The following is an 18,257-nucleotide window of genomic DNA, read 5'->3' as shown; positions in this document are numbered from 1 at the left end:
ACATTTTTGTGAGTACAAATGTCTAAAAAAAGCCTGGTTATTGTAATCTTCACCCTTTGTGAGATTTGAATGGGCTAAAAACCAGTGTTGTTGATTCCATTATGGTAGTGTCTTTACCTATCTATACTATAGTCTCCTCCCTAAAATCATCGGTCTTTCACAAAGCTCCAGACAACGCCACAATAGTTTGAGAAATGAATTAGACTACACGCTGATTGTAATTTTCTGCCTGGCCTCCTTGTGAACTCAGCATATTGTCCCTCTGTGAAATGCAATTGTAAATCAATATGGCCGACTCTCTGTATGCACTGTGGTAATGAATCAATGTTAAGAAGACTCAAACTGAACGATATATCATTGTAACAATCAGGTCAGTTGTGCACAAAGCTCACCTACTTTACACTGTCAGGATGCATCAATGAAAAATATTTTTTCTCATAATACGATTATTTTTTAAATGCATTCACTTTTGTGATATTTGAAAATGCGAAATGTAACATGTATGTACACATATCTGCTTTGTACAATGACATGAACATACACAGATAATATGCACATGTACACACACTTCACAGCTACGTCACTATTGGAATAAAACATACGTCGAACCATTTGGCACTGATACATTCCAATATACGGTGAAGCTTGCTCAAAATTGAAACAGGTAAACATAAAGGTGTCATTACTATGAGGACAATCTTCCGAAAAGACAAACACAGGTCAAACTTTTCGAAAAATGCCAATTTGACACTTTTATTTGTCTATTATCTTGCAAAAGCACGCAATGCCAAACATCGGAAATGAATACATTGCGCCCAGGGGCCACTAATAATGATCCTGACATTTGCCTATAGGACCATTTCATTGTCCCTTATCTGATGCAGGTGAAAGTTTCTTATATGTTTGACTTAGAAAATTGTGTTCTCAGAGAAAAGGCTGTCAGGACAGCGTACATAATACCGGGGGTATTGCATGTACAATGTGCATGTAGCTGTACAATGAGAGTTACGAGACCCAAGTTTCAGCCTTACCTGCTGTACATATGGCAAAGACCATCTGCATGGAATCGAAGAAGAAGAACATTACTAGCAGTGACACGGAAGCACCAATTGGCAAAAACATGGCTTGAGTTGTGTCTATATTGTGAAGATCTGTAAGACAAGAAACGGAAGATAAATTAGATGTCAGCAACGACAGCAAGTTGTACAATATCAGAAATGCATGGGACAGTTACAGGAAAGATAACGGCTAATAAAATATTCATGATGGAGTTGATTAGAGATGTACATGTACATCAGTGCAGTACCACGGTGTCATAATAGCCTGTCCCTTGCTGGCTACCCACTAATGTGGCCAGGCTCACCACAAGCCTGCACAGAGAGCTCAGCGAGCTGGCTAAGCCAGGCTACACCAGCCACAGTGTGTAACCAGCACTGGGCTGTGAGAGTCTCTATGTGTCATGTAAGCAAACTGCAATGTAAAGTTTCCTGAATGTTGTAGACAAGCTGAGAAATATTCAGATGGTCCACATCACCACAAGGCTCATGCTTGCTACATGGGGAATGATGTCTATACTCTATATTAACACAAAAAGGTATCTTGGAAAAACTGGGAATTCGCTGCGGGCAAACTCTCTATCCCTGTAACACTTCAGAACTGTCATGGAAAATTATTGATGAACAGATTTCAATTCACAAATGTACTTTCTGCCATGGATTTAGGTAGTAAAATATACAATTTGAGAATAATAGCCTGTTAGATTCAGTGTGTTTGGAGAACTGATCAACTGTGACAATGCAAACTGGAAGCTGTACATTTAGGAAAATTGAGTAGAAAAACGCAACATAGCTCTTTGTCTTTGTTTTGAAAAAGAGTCTTTACTACAAAAATCAAATGACACTGTTAGTAGTTTTTATTATATGCACTAAAACTAGATTATTGTCAGTTTGGGAAAGAAATTTGGCTAAAAGCATCACCGCACCAGGGGAACATGCTGACAAGCCAGAACTTGAATCTGCTCGATGGTGCTAGGCACAATGTCAGCTACTGGTACAGGTTTTGAAAAAGTCACATGGTTTCACATCAATGCTGATATGCAGGTATGTGGCACACAGCGAACAGGTAGAGCAATGAAATGACCTTGCAGTTTTACAAAGGTGGCTATCTCTGTCTGGAGGACCACAATGCTGTTTTTGTTTTACAAATATATCACCTGTGATGCAAAACCCTTACATGTTTACGCCTGCTCTGATTTTTGAATTCATTCGGTATGGGCTTGGGACATTTTCAGCCTCAATGGGAAACACTACACCGGAAAAGTAGCATCTTCATTCAAATTCATTAAACTTGAACCTTAACACTGGTATTTCTGTTGAAGGTGACCAGAGCAGAACTGAATATGCATGGAATAACTTTGCAGTTTGGCATTAAATGAGCAAGACTTGCTATTGAGATGGTATGAGAATAGATAAGAAAGAAATCCTTTTCAAGGTTTCGCAGAGACACAAGTGACCAGGTTCTCTGAATAGAAGAAGACCGAGGTTGTCTGGTTTACACCCCGAAATTGCACGGTTGGTTCACAATTTGGTTCTATGAATGTACGAATAGGTGAGGCCACGATTTCGCCATCCACTGTTGTACGTGACCTTGGTGTAATGCTTGACTCGTTCGGTCTCATGGACGAGCATATTCGCTATGTTTGTAGGGTGGCATCTCATTCACTTTGGCGGATAAGTAAAATTAGAAAATTGTTAGACCAGCCCAGTGCTGAAAAATTGGTTCACGCTTTTGTCACATCGAAGTTAGATTATTGTAACAGTCTACTTTTTGGCCTACCTGCATATAAATTGAGCAAGCTTCAACACATTCAGAACTCTGCTGCTCGTTCGGTAACTGGACGGAACATGGGCTGTCACATTGTTATGACATCTATACTCAAGGAGTTACATTGGCTCCCAGTAGAGGAACGAATCCGTTTTAAAATTCTTTGTTTGGTTTTTAAAATTGTCCATCAAGATGAATTCGTTCCAAATTACTTATCAGAACTAGTAACAATTGATATCCCAGTACATAATACCAGAAGGAGTGTCGGTGTAAGATTGAATCCGTTTTCTGTCAAGGATCACGGGAAACAACTTTCTAGAACATATGGTGACAGAGCTTTTAGCGTGTATGCCCCTAAATTGTGTATTAGTTTGCCACCCGAACTTAGGATGATAAAGAAATTCGCTCTTTTTAAGAAGTCTCTTAAAACCATTATTTTTCGTCAATGCTACTGTTGACTTGGATATAATTTTTACCTGCATGTTTTATAGTTTATTTTTTATCATTTTTAGTGAAATTTTTTAAACTACTTTCTTTGCTGTTTTTAGGTAGGATCCTTTAGTCTAGATTTTAGCTTGCTTGATTTTATCGATTGTTTTTAATTACACTCTTTCCTCTGTGAGTTATTTTGTATTTTCTGCGTTTATTTTAGTTCTTCCAGTAATTTTCTGTAATGTACAGACCACTGAGACAAGGTGTGTAGTGGTCTTTAAACAATAAATTATTATTATTATTATTAATAGAAAATTATACGAAGGTGAAGACTAAAAATTCAAGACAGACACAAACGATCACAGATGAACCACAAATTCTGAATTCAACAATATATTCAAAGGATTACATACATCTTCAATACTTTCACAGTTCTTTTGATGCCACTATTGTTGATCAAATGACTTTTTATTTTGCAATGACCTTTTTTCCGGGTTTTACGACCAATCACTCAGAAGTCAAAGATGAATAATTCTGTCCCTGTGTAACCTGTCTACATTTTCAGACATGATACAAATGAAGCATATATTTTGGCTCTCCCCCCCCCCCCCCCCCCCCAGGGATACAGAGAATGAAAGCACATTGCATACAGCCAGGCTACAGTCTAAAACTAGGACTTACTGGAATTTTCATTGTTGGCATTATTATTAGCAGCTGTAGAGCATGAAGTAGTTGTTGTTGTTGATGATGACGTTAAAACATTTGTTTCTTTCTCTCTCTCCTGGTTCTTCTCTTTTTCTTCTTGTTCCATGTTCAGTGACCTGATATACAAAACCAAGAAAAGGCGGTCAAAATTTTTCCGACGGGATCCTGAAACCCATGGCAGCTTATCATAACTCATCCCATTCCGCCCTCCTGCACAACACAAGCTTCAGTCACAAATTTAATGCATTTCTTTAATTCAGGAAACCTACATTGTATACTGATGAAATGTGAAAAAAAATTCACAATACAGTCGGGAGATAGTATGCGTAGGTCTCAAAGATTCCAAAATATCCTGATGAAAATTGCAAAGCCAGGCTGGATATGCAGCTTTGTGTATGCATTTCCTATAAATGGTTCTCGATAAATAAAGGAAATTCAAGATTCTACACATGTACAAGATACAAGATTAGAAACTCACGGCAATATTTCTCTTTACATACAAATGATCAGTCTGTACTAATAAAATATCTGCAGGATATTTGAAACACAGATTGAAAATGCTACAAATGACGATGCAACATAAATGATGTAAATTTCATTACCAAGCTCCCAGCACACATTTTGTAATTCTATATGGTTGGCAAGAATCTCGTTTGACAGAAACGCTGATAGAAAAATTTTGTCACACAGCGTAAGTTTTATGAATGTTACAAATTGAAATGGCATTTACAGGTACATCTCATGCAAACATTGACACCATCCCAAATGATTAAAATACAGCTGAAACTTGATCAAGGGATGGGCTCACTTATTTCATATACAAAGAGACATGTAAATACGGCAATTTATACAGAATAATAAATATGCAATACCACTTCCTTCGTATGAAGAACAAATGGACTATGAAATCAGTTGCAGGATTGATTCAGACCCAGACAATTCTGATCATGCAATACTGTATAGCACATTTAATTTATTAATCCACTGCTGAAAACAGAAATTGAAGCTTGAAAGGAAAATTCACAAGTTTTCTGACATAGCATATATGTAACCCATAAAACTTGCATGTGTCCTGGATTTCAATTTGACCAATGACACACAGGCCCACATAATAACAAGTGACCTTGATTCGAAGGATACACTTTACTACCATAACATTATCCCCCGACAATAGCATATGTTATTTTTCTGAGATATTTAAGGAAAAACAAAAACAAACGTGCAGAGTCTGAATCACTGAAATTCTAGTCTTGTTTAACTTAGGAATTTTAAAACACTTTTGGAAGATTCACCAAGAATATATACATGCCTATGAATGACCATCACTGTAACTAATCTTTGCCCTCTCACAGATTACAGCACGCACCTTTCAGAAATAATTTGGTTGAAAGCAAAAGCCACACTGTCAATGAATTTGCTGTTCAAACTACTTTCCAAACGATCCAATTCACACAATAATAGGTGATTGGTATTCATTCAACCTGAGTGTTTAAATATTTGTTTCAAATCTTGAAAGATCACATCTGCACATAAAAATGCTTGGTTGTGAACTTCAGTGTTGTAATACTTGCGTTGGCACAACGCAAAAATCGTAATTCAAATAATCGTGAACATGGCCACAAAAATATTAATGTTGATATTTGATGAGAGCGTTTTGGTCAAGAAGGTGTACAATACTGTATAGAATGAAGAATTTCATTGACAGTGTATTTTTATTGACATAAAGAGAAAGCAGGGGCAGTATTTTTATCAGCAACACAAATAGACACACAGACAGACACAGACAGACAGACAGACAGACAGACAGACAGACAGACACACACACACACACACACACACACACACACACACACACACACAGGTCAAATGATGGCTCGGTCATGTGATGAACAGCTGACATTGTAAACAAACACACCCAGTCAAGCTGACAGCACAGATTATAAATATTATTGTCTGTTACATGAGTCATATGCTGCAAATACATATATCTGTGTTGCCATTTCTTGACAATCACTGCGGCATTTTGTGATTGACCTCAAAATGTGCTTATGCAGCAAAAAAAAAATTAGACCAAAAACATTCAAATGCTACTTTGCCCATACATTGAATACAATAGACATGGCACACAGCAGTTTTCACAAAAACGATAAAATTTCCTTCAATGATTGCCTCTATAAACCAGTCAGCTACTGTCGCCATTATCCTGCTGGTGACAAGATTATGTCACCAACAGTGTTATTTCGCTGTTCAAATGCAGTGATGTTTTGCAGACTGGCACATCTTTTGCCAGACGATAGCGATGCACTGACAGAGTTGACAGTAGTCATAATGATCTGATAGACCATACAGGTCACTAATTTGCTTTGGATTTTTTCTCTCTTCCTGTTAAAGTGATGATGACATTTACTACTGAATTTGAAAGATGCATTCTTACGAATATATATAGAAAAAGACTATCTGCCCTGAATGAGATGAGGGGCCATAAACAATCAGACACTGACTTCTGATAGCTCTTATAATGTAATATCAAGCACCAGAAAGCAACACAAATAATGTTATAAGCCACTACAAAACATGATGAGGTGAACTCGTGGCAGGTACACGACCCTAACATCTCCTGGTCTAATCCCCAGGCATATCAATCACTTCTGTTTCAACAACATCAATTTCACAAAGCATGTATGCCTCGTTGGCAACCCTCCCGTGTTGAGTCAAACCAAGTACGCCATGTTACATCTAGAAAGCAGAACAGATGAGGAACGGAAGGCAAATTTCCGGAGGTGCCACAAATTCAATATGGTTTTAAAGCATCTCTGTGGTACCCAGAATGCTGACAGAGTTGAAATACACTATGTGGAGCTGACACTTCGCTCAGATTTTGTTGAATGGCAAACAGTTCATACTTCAGCACGTATAAAAGGTAACAAGCCTTATGCACCAAACTCTGTCAATTCAAAAAATTTGAAAGAATAATTCTGAAAGAGCCCATTCTTGTTTCCTGTAATTGTTCATATCTTTTCATAATATTTTGATTGGAAAGTCAAAAATCCTGATCACATGACAATAACAGAGATGATGGGTAGCTTATCAGATGAAAATAAAAAGCTGCACAGCTGTTGGACTTGTGAACCACTGCAGTCTTTTAATAGACTCTCTCACAGTATTTATCACGGATGGTTTTCAGTGCACAGCCAAACAGGACTACATGTAATTCAATCTTGCTGGAAAATGTTCCCATAGTGTTATGTATGTATTTTCAATTAATATGATTGACATGTGCACGGCAGGCACACTTGAAAAAATTGCCTACTTTCTTCTGGAAATCTTCCTGTATAAATGATCCTAACATTAAAGCCAAGTAAAACTCAGCACAAGAAGTGTATTGCGAAGGACAAGGGGAAAGCAGAGGCAGATGGCCGTTGCCGTGGAAACAGGAAGACATATCAAGAGTTCAGTATCATGTAACTTTGTTTACTGTGTAAAGGGAGAATTCCGCCCTGCTGTGTGTAAAAGTCATGTTAGGGACATCATTATAGGAGAACATTGTGTGACAACACCCACAGAGATGAGATTACCAGAAAATGGACATATCTGATTCAGTATGACGACAATGAAAACAACATTGCTATTTTAAGCCAAGCTGTCAGAGAGATCCTCTTGTTGATTTTAAAAAATTGTTGTATCGAGCGAATTCTGACCAATCAGGGAATATGTGCTGACAGTGGAAGTTAAAGGGACAAAGTCGGCCATTTTTCATGAATTTTGTTTGACGCAAGATACTACTTATATTGTTTGACATGTTGAAAGATCCTGATTGAATAGGTGACCATGCATATATTTGACCCTTGTTTTAAACAAATTAAATGAAACCATCGCGAAAATGAATTAATGGTCATGACCATTTATTCATTTCCACGATGGTTTAATATATTGTGTCGAAAACCGGGGTCGAATATATGCACGGTCACCCATTCATTCAGTGTCTTTCAACACGTCACACAATATAAGTAGTATTTCGCATCAAACAAAATTCATGAAAAATGGCCGACTTTGTCCCTTTAACTATGTTCCTCTACACTACCGTACTAGTACTACACAGGTTGCAATGCAAAAAAAATTCCTCTCAGGACTGGTGGGGGATTTCCATGGGATAAATGACATCATATTTATTTTGAAAGATAACCTTACATGTAAACAAATAATGATCTCTAAGGATAGGAACATTGGATGCCCCATTGGGTGTGCCCTTCATTTGCTTCGCTGTTCTACCCTCATTTCCCAGTATACCCCGGTCCACTGTCACTATAGACAAAGGGATTAGATCGAACCACTGATGAGGATGGGTTAACATAGACAAGCCCACACATCTGTGATTGGATTTAATGGGAGTTGCAGAGCAGGCTGACCAATGGGGCTGTACTGAGAGAGTTGGTCGATATGTATAAAATGGCTTCTTGACTACATCCAAATTGTAGTAAAAGCAGTCATAGATCCTAAAGGTAAAAGTGGAGACTCAGGGGATAATAACAAATCACAGGCAACAGAATGAATCAGTCAATTACAAGAAGAAGTTCAAGATATGTTACAGTTTATCCCTGGCAATGCTGAAAATCATGGCGTGAATTTGCCAATTTGGCTGAACCTGTGGCCGGTAAATGAAAACCTATAAATCAAATGCTTGGATATTGCATTAACAACTCAACAACCTGGGACATAAATTATTTACTTTACTACACAGCTCGACACATCATACCATCACAAGTGTGTCCATAAATTCTTTCCACATGACAACGCTTTTGAAGTCTGTCTGAAGTGTGGCGATCAAATCGGAAAACACACTTACTTCCGACTACCTCTGCACAAGAGAGCCTCATCACTCAACACTGAAGAAGTGTTTATTTACAAACTAGAAATTGACAAAGCCTTCATAATCAAAATGCCACATACACTTTCCATCAGTTGTTCACACTTCTATGTAAAGTCATTTTTGTGTTCAGCTTCGGAATGATTCCCAACAAGGTGATAAACCAGTGTTTCACCCTGAACATCTATGGCTGCTTTATAATTCCACGCTGAACGCAAGTATTTGCTTTCCTCAGGTTCCATATTACATACAAAAGGCAGCATGTTTGTACAAAAGACAGCTGTGTCTCCCGAACACTTTCAACAAAAGAGTGTTGCTGGCAGACAAACAAAACCAGGCTATTCACTCTGTGATGGTATTTCAAGGACCCCAAGTCACCTCCCCACTCAAGAAACAAGTGAAACAATTCTAAGTAACAACTTCTCAAGGCTGAATGTCCAGAGTCATTCTGGTGACTTGTTAGGCTGAAGTGGTATTACTTATCAGGGGATGCATTCATTTCCTTTGCAACACTTTTTTTTAATCCTCCAATCTTGACCTTGCTCTCACATGTCAAAGCATCTTAAGGTGTGCCCCTAAAAAAATGAAAGGCTTCAAATTTTGCGCAAACTTTCCTCTATGAAACTTTCAATCATTCTCTCACCAAATCAAGGATAAAAATGAGGGGTCACCATGCAGCAAACTTTGGAGCTTATCAAATTCCCCAATATTTACCGATATTTAAAATTAAAAATGGCCGCCATCCCTGTTAGCTCTCACTTAAATAAAATTTCCAATTTTCAAAAAAACTAAGACAAATAAAATTTTTAATAGTCCAGGAGCTTCAAATGAGCCCTTTAAGTTAAGATCAAAAAATAATTGTAAAAATTTCAGTGTTCAAATCTGTCCCAGAGGTGCATCCTACCTTAGGAATTGCATGGCATATTCATTACCTTGCACAAATACAACTTGTGAGCAAGGGTACAACCACCAATACATAGCAACATTACAAAGCAGATTCTGCTTCAATTTTTACATTACTCACAGGAATGGAAGTCCATATTGACATTTACTGTAAATAATAGAAGTGTGCAAGAGAACTGATATAATTCTAGGTCAGTTGTAATGGCCACACACTGAACTCTGTGTAACAACTGTAGGAGGTGGAGACTTTGGTAAATCCCTGTGATTTTCAAAAGCATGGATGAACCAATAATACAGGGAAATGGGAGTGGGATGGGGTGGGGGGGGGAAGTGGGTTCAGAGGTACAGGTACATGTAGTTCACGTCTTACATTCTTTATAAAGTTTGATTTTCCATTTTGATAAAAATTCTGCATCACATTCTCAAGCCAGTATAAATATTGACAAGGCTGCCTGAAGGCTGTAGTTTTTTCTCTGTTCTGATTTCTCACAATGCAAAGATGACCTGTATGCAGTGGTCAGGGACAGTGAGAGTCTGGTGGTGAAAAAATTACACAGACAGTGAATAGATCCAAGGATATCAATATGCACCAAAAGAAAAACATTGAATTTGCCAAGAGGTATTGTGCAGGTTGTCACATTACCATGGAACATAAACCACTTCCCTCCAAACACTGTGTCATACCATCTTTCAATGACAAAACTACTGTTCTTGTTCAATGATACCACTGTGAACTAAATGAAATTGTCATTCATTGTGCCCAAAATAAAAAGGTTAACAGTCCAAAACCTTCAAAGGTTATATTCCTTGGGCAATGAGGAAGACATTTTACTGGTAACTTTACCAACGTATAGAATTTACAAGGTTACAATATATAATAATATGAATCCAGTAAGGGGACACCAAGTACCAAAATACTGGGTATTTTCGTAAGCAGTTAAAGGTATAAAGTCACCTGTAATCTAAATATGCCCATATATGGTCAAAGGGGCGTTCCTTGGTATTCAAAATGCCCATGTGAGGGCGCTGTTTTTAAAAAGCGGCCACCTGCTTAAAATCTGTGATTGGTTAGATTTTCTCTTTCCATGGTAACTGTGGCAAAATTGGAACAAGCGACAGTATATCTTTAATGTTACCAGAGATCCAAAGTCATTTTCCAGGAGATGTCTGTGCTACAATAACTTCACCTTGGCTACCAATCTACACTTTGGGGCAACAGAAATGTTCAAAAGCCATATAATTGTTGTGTATTGTTAAAACTGCATTTAGGCACAAAGCTTTGTATGCCTTCGTAAATGATAAACTTCACATCTTGTGGTTTCTAGATTATCGATGTACAAATTTTGTCGAATAATATGGTTGAGAGTTGGAAGGCTGCTTGTAATTTTATCTTCTCTGTTTCTTGATGTATATTGAGACAAATGAAATAGAATTTTGTGAAAACTATAATGATGTATGTACATGTATACACCACAAAGATTTACAAGCAGCATGTTTTTCCTCAAATATTTTGAATGATATTAATTATGTGCCTTTATGGTTGTGTTTAATGAACCACATAAACCGCTGGAATATTTTTTGATAAATGGGTCTTGTGTACTCCCACACACTGCGATATGGAAATCAAAGACAGAAAATTTCATGGTGTAAGAATGTGGGTGAGGAACCTGAAATTTCCTCTTGAATCAGAATCATGAACAATAGAAGGATTATGCCTTTAGAAGTGAGTTGATGCTTTTTAAAATCCAATTTCACATGGTTTAAATGCTACAGCTGTACAGTATATCCTTCACAAGACGACACTGATGGTGGACACACACCATTTCTGTAATACAAAACATTTACCAGGAAATAGCAACAAAATGTTGAACGCTTACTCGTGCTGAATTACAGTCTGCTAGCATTAAAGCTCAATTACTTGCAACTTTTTATTGTATTTCCTCGCATTTGTAAAGTAAACTTCTTGTTTGACTCCAAAATTATGTCAAAATACTATATGTTCAGCTTATCAACACAGCATGTGTACGTTTTATGTTCATTGTTAATGCAGACAAACGAATTTAGAACATCAATTTGTTCATCTTCCAACAATAACATCACATTCATCTTTCAACAATATCGTCACATACATATCGTACACAACGCTGGTAAAGCTAATTATCCGATACTTTCAAATGCTAGTATTTACAAGGGAAAATAGCATCAAAAGTTCCAGCTGTTGTCACAGTACAACTGATGTTATGCTGTTGTGGGCAATGATCCTTTGGAATGATGAAAACCTTTTAGTAATTTGAGCATATAATGCATACTATGGTACACGGAGGGCAATATCCTGTGGCTTTCAGGACTTGGTACATCACAGCATGCATCCTATACTAACATTACTAACAGTTATCAACTATATGTCCTAAGCAGTCAGAATCTCTAATAACAAGTCATTGATGATGACACGGTCCCCGCTCGCACCATTAACCCTTTTCCTGCCAAGTCGGTGAAAATCCGCTTGAAATTCGGTGTAGCTAGAAGCTGAGCAGCCACGGCCGTTATCCTCCTAAGGCGGTGGAAATCGGGCTCCTTTTTGGTACCCCCTTTCCTGCCTAGTCGACGGAACTACGTGTAGCAAACCCTTGCTCACGCTAGGGGTCGTTCGAGGACAGGTTTTGGGCGAGGAACGGCGTTTGCTCTCGAAATGGGTTCACAGGGAGTCCAAGGACAGGGAAAGGTGCAGAAACCTGTCCGCCAGTCCCCCACACCCGAGGGGGGCTGGTTTTTTTTACCGCTTTTTAGCGGACTTGGCAGGATAGCATGGTGACGTTTTCTGGCGGAGTTGGACGTACTTGGCTGCCTGGCACTATACAGATTGCTGCCGAACTTGACCAACTCGGCAATGCTAATCTAGAAGGCTACCTCTTGCAAACGACTTGGCAGATATGCCGATGGTGCGAGACGAAAGTCACTTATTCAGTTGTGCGTGACTGAAAATGAGAACGTATTTTTGACGGGACGGCTCGACTTGTTCCTCCCATGGAACGGATATGAACGACTCGGAAATACCATTACAAACTGGTGTCCGACGTACTAAGCTGGGCTTCAGCTCTGCAAGTTCAAGCCAGGCAACGTCCTTCACTGCCTTGGCCGTGCCATTCAATGGACGTAGCTTTGGATTTTTTATTTATTCCACCGTCCGAAGTACTGGCTCTGGTTTGCAGGCAAACGTATCCTCTTGCCGATGCATTGGTAACTACGTACGCTGTTTGCGTACAGAGAATTCAAAAGGGCACATGAGGTCAATATGCTACATGTACGGGGATACTGTCTGCATTTAGCAGGGACTGCTTTTGTTATGCAAACCAGCTAGCAGTACAATATGGCTGCCAGCATGTGGACACGTCGATGGCTAGAACAATGGAAGCATATTGCGTTGCACCCGTGCATCGCAAAAGTGAACTGAAGACTTGGGGGTAGTGACTGGTTATCACTGGTTAGCTGCAGCCCAAGCCATGTCGGTACAAACCCGTACCTGACTGAGGACCACTCGATTAAGTCAGTAATGAACGGTAACACTCGTAAGCCAACTCCCAACTGAGCTGGCAAAACTACGTAAAGCTGTGCTTCAATGGCTCAGCCATGTCGTTAATACAACGGCAAAAACGTAGTTTTTGTGCTACACTGCCAAGTCGTTGGAGGTACGTATTCAATTGACCCTACCCTGGGGAAACAGGACAGGTTTGACGGTGCTGCTGCACCCCTAGCACGACCCTCAGGGTCTCTGACTAACAGACGAGTGAGGTGATGTTTGTGCCTAGCGGACGTACGTAATACTGAAGGAGTTTATTTCCGAAAAAATAAACATGAAACGGCAATAAAATGACGCACTCCCAGGGGCAAACAAAGCCGGTGACCTCAATTTTTTTCTGCAGCAACCCTTGAGCTCCTTCCCCTGTCTACGGGCATGTAGAAATTATCGAAGTCTAACACGTATAAGTACGGCTAAAACTACCCTGAAAATGGGCGATTTCTGCCAAAATGCCTGGCAGGATAACATGCAGGAGAGCCAATCTTTTGCAGGCACATATTATGGGGCGGTTTTCTACTGACTTGGGAGAATAACGGACAAGGGCGCTCGGCAGGAAAAGGGTTAATTAACATGCATAGTACAATACAATGTCTGTGTGCCAAGTTTGAACGAAATCTGTTCAGGGATAGTTGAGTTATGGTTTAAAAACATGAAAAATTCGCAACAAAATGACCGCACGGCAGCCGTATTGGATCGTATCGCAAAATAAATTCATGTTCATATGTATAGCACAGTACTTTATCCTTGCACACAGTTTGAAGAAAATCGGCTCAGGGGTGACAGAGAAACGGCTGCTGACTGACGGATGGACAGACGGGACCCAATCTATAAGTTCCTGCCCGACTGCGTCCGTGGGGACTAACAAGAAAATGGATAATGAAAACATTTTAGACAATATAAAATACTGAACAAATTAACACAACAAATTTTCTGCACACATACTAACACACATACACATGCATGCACACACATACTGTACACACACCTGCATGCAAATCTCATACACACACACAGATATTGGCAAATACTGAGACTAAAAGACCAAAGATATTGCTTCTGCCAAAACAGCCGACCAATCAGAAAGAGGTTTACAACTGCCACTTGTTATTGATTGCAGTACTGTATTTAAAAACACAATATGATTGGCTCCTGTAAAGCATGAGATTATGGCAGATTTATGTATGTTTTTCCCAAGAATTGTGATCTAACCAGAATTCCCACACTATCCTGCACAACACTACCCATTTAAAAGTGACTATCAGAAATGTTACAGAACATGTACATGTATTTCAAAGCTGATAATCTGTTCCAAAACCTTCGCAAGAACATTCCATTTGTGGTGAGATCATGTCTATAACACCAACGCAAGTCACAATGCCAATAAAAGTTAAGAAACAGGAACTGGTGACCATCATAAACACTATTTACAAAATACAAAGCAAATTCAGATATAATACATTGGGTAACCAAGGGTGTTTTTCACGTACTATCCATTAATTATTGTTACCTGGGCTTACACGTAATGTTCATTTTTCCCCTGCACACTGCGTTGTCAATTTCTCTTAAAATGATCACGCAACGAGACGAGAAATGTAGTTGTTGTGAGTTTTTCAATTCACCACATACATATTCCTAAATGAGAACAAAAATCAGAAACTCAACTGACTGGAGCGGATGACCTTAATCCTACTGACATTTGGCTGACACCAATACTGCCAGCACGAGTCAATGTGTAAATCACCATGAACACCTGTGTATAGACTTGTAAGAGACTGGGAACACACTTCATGACTTTCAAGATTATGCCACAACATCTCATCGCAATGGCTGCACATGAATAACCTACAATTACAGTACAGATTTGTAGAAATCATGATCTTTTGATGTCATGTTTTCTTTTTGCTGGAGAAAACTGAAAAGATATTGTACACAGTTTTCTTCACACACAACACATAATGTGTGTTTTCACAACTTCAAACTATAGACGGAGACCACTGTCTATGTTCAAACCGAATTACACTGTGTAACATTTTCAAAATTATATAAGTATGTATTATCTATTCTAATGGACGGATGCTTACACCACGACATGTAGAGTTGGCAAGACTTATCTCTGTGAACAGTCAGAGCACAGCGGTAAAGTAGGGTATCTGGCAGTGTTAGCTTGACACAATGCAAGCTCCATATATGGCTAACCCTTTTCCTGCCGAGCGCCCCTGTCCGTTATCCTGCCAAGTCGTCAAAACCGCCCCCTTTTCCGTGTCTACAGAAGATAGGCTCTCCTGCACGCTTTCCTGCCAGGCATTTGGCGGGAAAATACCGCATTTTCGGGGTACGATTACCGACCATATACGTGTTAGACTTCAAAATTTTTGCATGCCCGTATAGAGGGGCAACCGCTGATGAGGTTGTGTCCAGAAAATGACGAGGTCACGGGAGTTGTTTGCCCCGGGGGACGTGCACTTTTATGCCCTTTTCTAGCTTACTTTCGCGGAAGTAAAGCTCGTTCGCCGGCACGCACGGCCACACCGGGGAAATGTCACCTCTCTCGTGGGTTAGTAGAAGACCCAGGGGTTAGTGCTATGGGTGCGGCAGCACCCTCAAACCTGTCCTGTTTCCCCTGGGTTGTGTCACTTGGCCACGTACTTTGAACGACTTGGAAGAGTCGCACAGTGCAGTCTGCTTTGACGTAGTGTCAACGACATAGTTCCGCCATTGAAGGAAGGCGTGTACGTAGTTTGGCCAGTTCAGTGAACACTTAGCTCGTTAGTGTTACCGTTTCCTAACAGGTTAGTTGTGCAGTTGTTACTAAGGTGCAGTTTTGTACCACCTTAGCTCTGGACAGTGCAACTGCTCTATGCACTAACCCCAACGACAGATGGTTGGTACAACGTCTACGTCGCACGAGCACAGCCTCCGTTGGGCTGTGCCCCTCCCACGTGATACAACGCACGTTCATCCATTACTATAGCGTCCTTACGGATCTGCCAAAAACGAAAGTGGGGGTAAAAACAAAACAAACGAAAATATGCGATCATAGATAGTATTTTATTCGGGAATAATTTACATTATGCCGAACAATAAATCTCGAGTCTGTCTCGACGTCCGAGTGCATGGTCCGTGTTTCAAAAATTACAATCGGGTTGGCAGATCCGTGTTTCAAAAATTATACTAGGGGGAATTGTACAAAATAATCCGTCTAAACAAAACAAACGAAAATATGCGATCCATAGATAGTATTTTATTCGGGAATAATTTACATTATGCCGAATAATAAATCTCAGAGTCTGTCTCGACGTCCGAGTGCATGGTCCGTGTTACAAAGATTACAATCGGGGGATTGTACAAAATAATCCGTGTTTCAATTTACAATCAGCGGGATCGTAAAGCACAAACAAACGGCACAACCGTGCTCAAAATGTGATCATGGTCCGTGTTCAGAATACAGTCAAGCCACTGTTAGGCGAAGCTGTCCCCTGTCCGTTATTTACGTCGGGTTCTCTTGCTGATGGTGTCGTCGGGGCTGTGTGAGTAGAGGTCTGCACGCCAATGCTCCTCTTACCTCGTAGCATCATGCGATGATGAAAAGCCGCAAAACACTCGCCCTCGTGAAGATGAACCCCGCACAGACTACATCCTTTGGACGTCTCAGACAGTCGTCCGCTCGCAGTGGTCTTACCCTCTCTGCTGCATACTTTACGCATTTCTGCCGCCCCTCCAAACGGCTGACAACGTGCATCGGCTGATTTTGTGGATTGATGTACGAGGCAAGAGAAACGGTGGCCTCGACCTCTCTCACACTGGGCTGCGATCGCCCACAATAACCGCCAATGAGTTGTTTCCCGACACGCAGATGAAACATCTGATGGGTCAGCTTACTATCAGGGTGTACATGCTTGAAGCATATATATGCATTTACCAGGGCAACATCAATCAGGTAACATGCCAGATATGTCCACCATCTGTGGTTCTTGCGCCCAGTGTGAAAGTACTTGCGCTTCTGGTTGGCTCGGTCGACGCCTCCCATGTACCGGCGATAATTATACAGCGACAGAGGCACTTGTCGCCGCTCGTCTCCCTCCCCCACTGGCACGCACTCCAAGGGTGGATAGACCGTATTCAAGATCAGCACCTGAGCGTTACTATCCTGATAAGCAGTGATGTTAAGACGAGAGTCCGTTCTGGTCGTGGCTTTCATATCCCCAACAGACAGAGGAAGGCGCTTCCTCTTACCCCGGCGGAATTAATTGAGGGGGCATGGTGCGACGATTACGGCGGTTAAAACTCCCGACCATGTAGATCCCGGTCTCCATCAGCTCTCTAGCAGTAACGACCGTGCTAAACAGGCTATCACAGAATAGGCTGTGATTATATCCACAGAATGGCTGGACCAGCGCCATCGTAATTCTTTTCACCACACCTCGCTCCTGCCGTCTCCCATCAGTCCGATCCCGAAATTTTACACCTAGGTACGGTGCAAAGTTAGCGATGTAGGCAGTGGTGGAGTCGCACAGCTGCCATATCTTGAAACCGTCTCGATCAGGCTTATGCGGTAATCTCAGCTTAAATTTAGAACGGCCCTTAAATCGCACCATGCCCTCGTCGATGGAGATCTCTCTACCCATCTTATAATTATTTACGCACCGGTCAACTATGGGCTCCATCCATGGATTGATTTTATACAGGGGATCCTCCTGACACCGACGTCGGCGGCGTGCCTCATCAGGATCACGACGTGGATCGTTCTCTGGGTCTGCCAGATGAAAGTATCGCATAAGCTGCTGAAAGCGACTGCGGGTAATCACAGTAGAAATACCCTGGTTTCTCAGAAAGGGATCGCTAGACCAATAATCCTCCACTGATGATTTACGGTCGCATACCCATACAGACTAAGACGCCAATGAACGCCTGCACCTCTCGGTAGTCAGCGTTACGCCAGTATTTATCTATTTT

At 40.5% G+C, this 18,257-nt stretch overlaps 1 protein-coding gene across 2 annotated transcripts in view; it reads right to left on the bottom strand.

Moving 5' to 3' along the window:
- LOC139144967 (signal peptide peptidase-like 3) overlaps window positions 1-18,257 on the bottom strand; it is a 57,806-nt gene that overhangs the window by 13,608 nt on the left and 25,941 nt on the right. For both annotated transcript variants that reach the window (XM_070715825.1, XM_070715824.1), the window contains exons 3-4: window positions 3,937-4,076; window positions 1,032-1,151 (exon numbers count right to left, since the gene is read on the bottom strand). In XM_070715825.1, the coding sequence (XP_070571926.1) occupies window positions 1,032-1,151; window positions 3,937-4,076 (260 nt within the window). The remainder of the gene's footprint in view (window positions 1-1,031; window positions 1,152-3,936; window positions 4,077-18,257) is intronic.

Source organism: Ptychodera flava, chromosome 12 (assembly GCF_041260155.1).
Source record: "Ptychodera flava strain L36383 chromosome 12, AS_Pfla_20210202, whole genome shotgun sequence".
In the NCBI taxonomy this organism is placed as follows: Eukaryota; Metazoa; Hemichordata; class Enteropneusta; family Ptychoderidae; genus Ptychodera; species Ptychodera flava.
The sequence above is the reverse complement of the archived record's forward strand: the minus strand, read 5'-3'. Positions and strand labels throughout refer to the sequence as shown.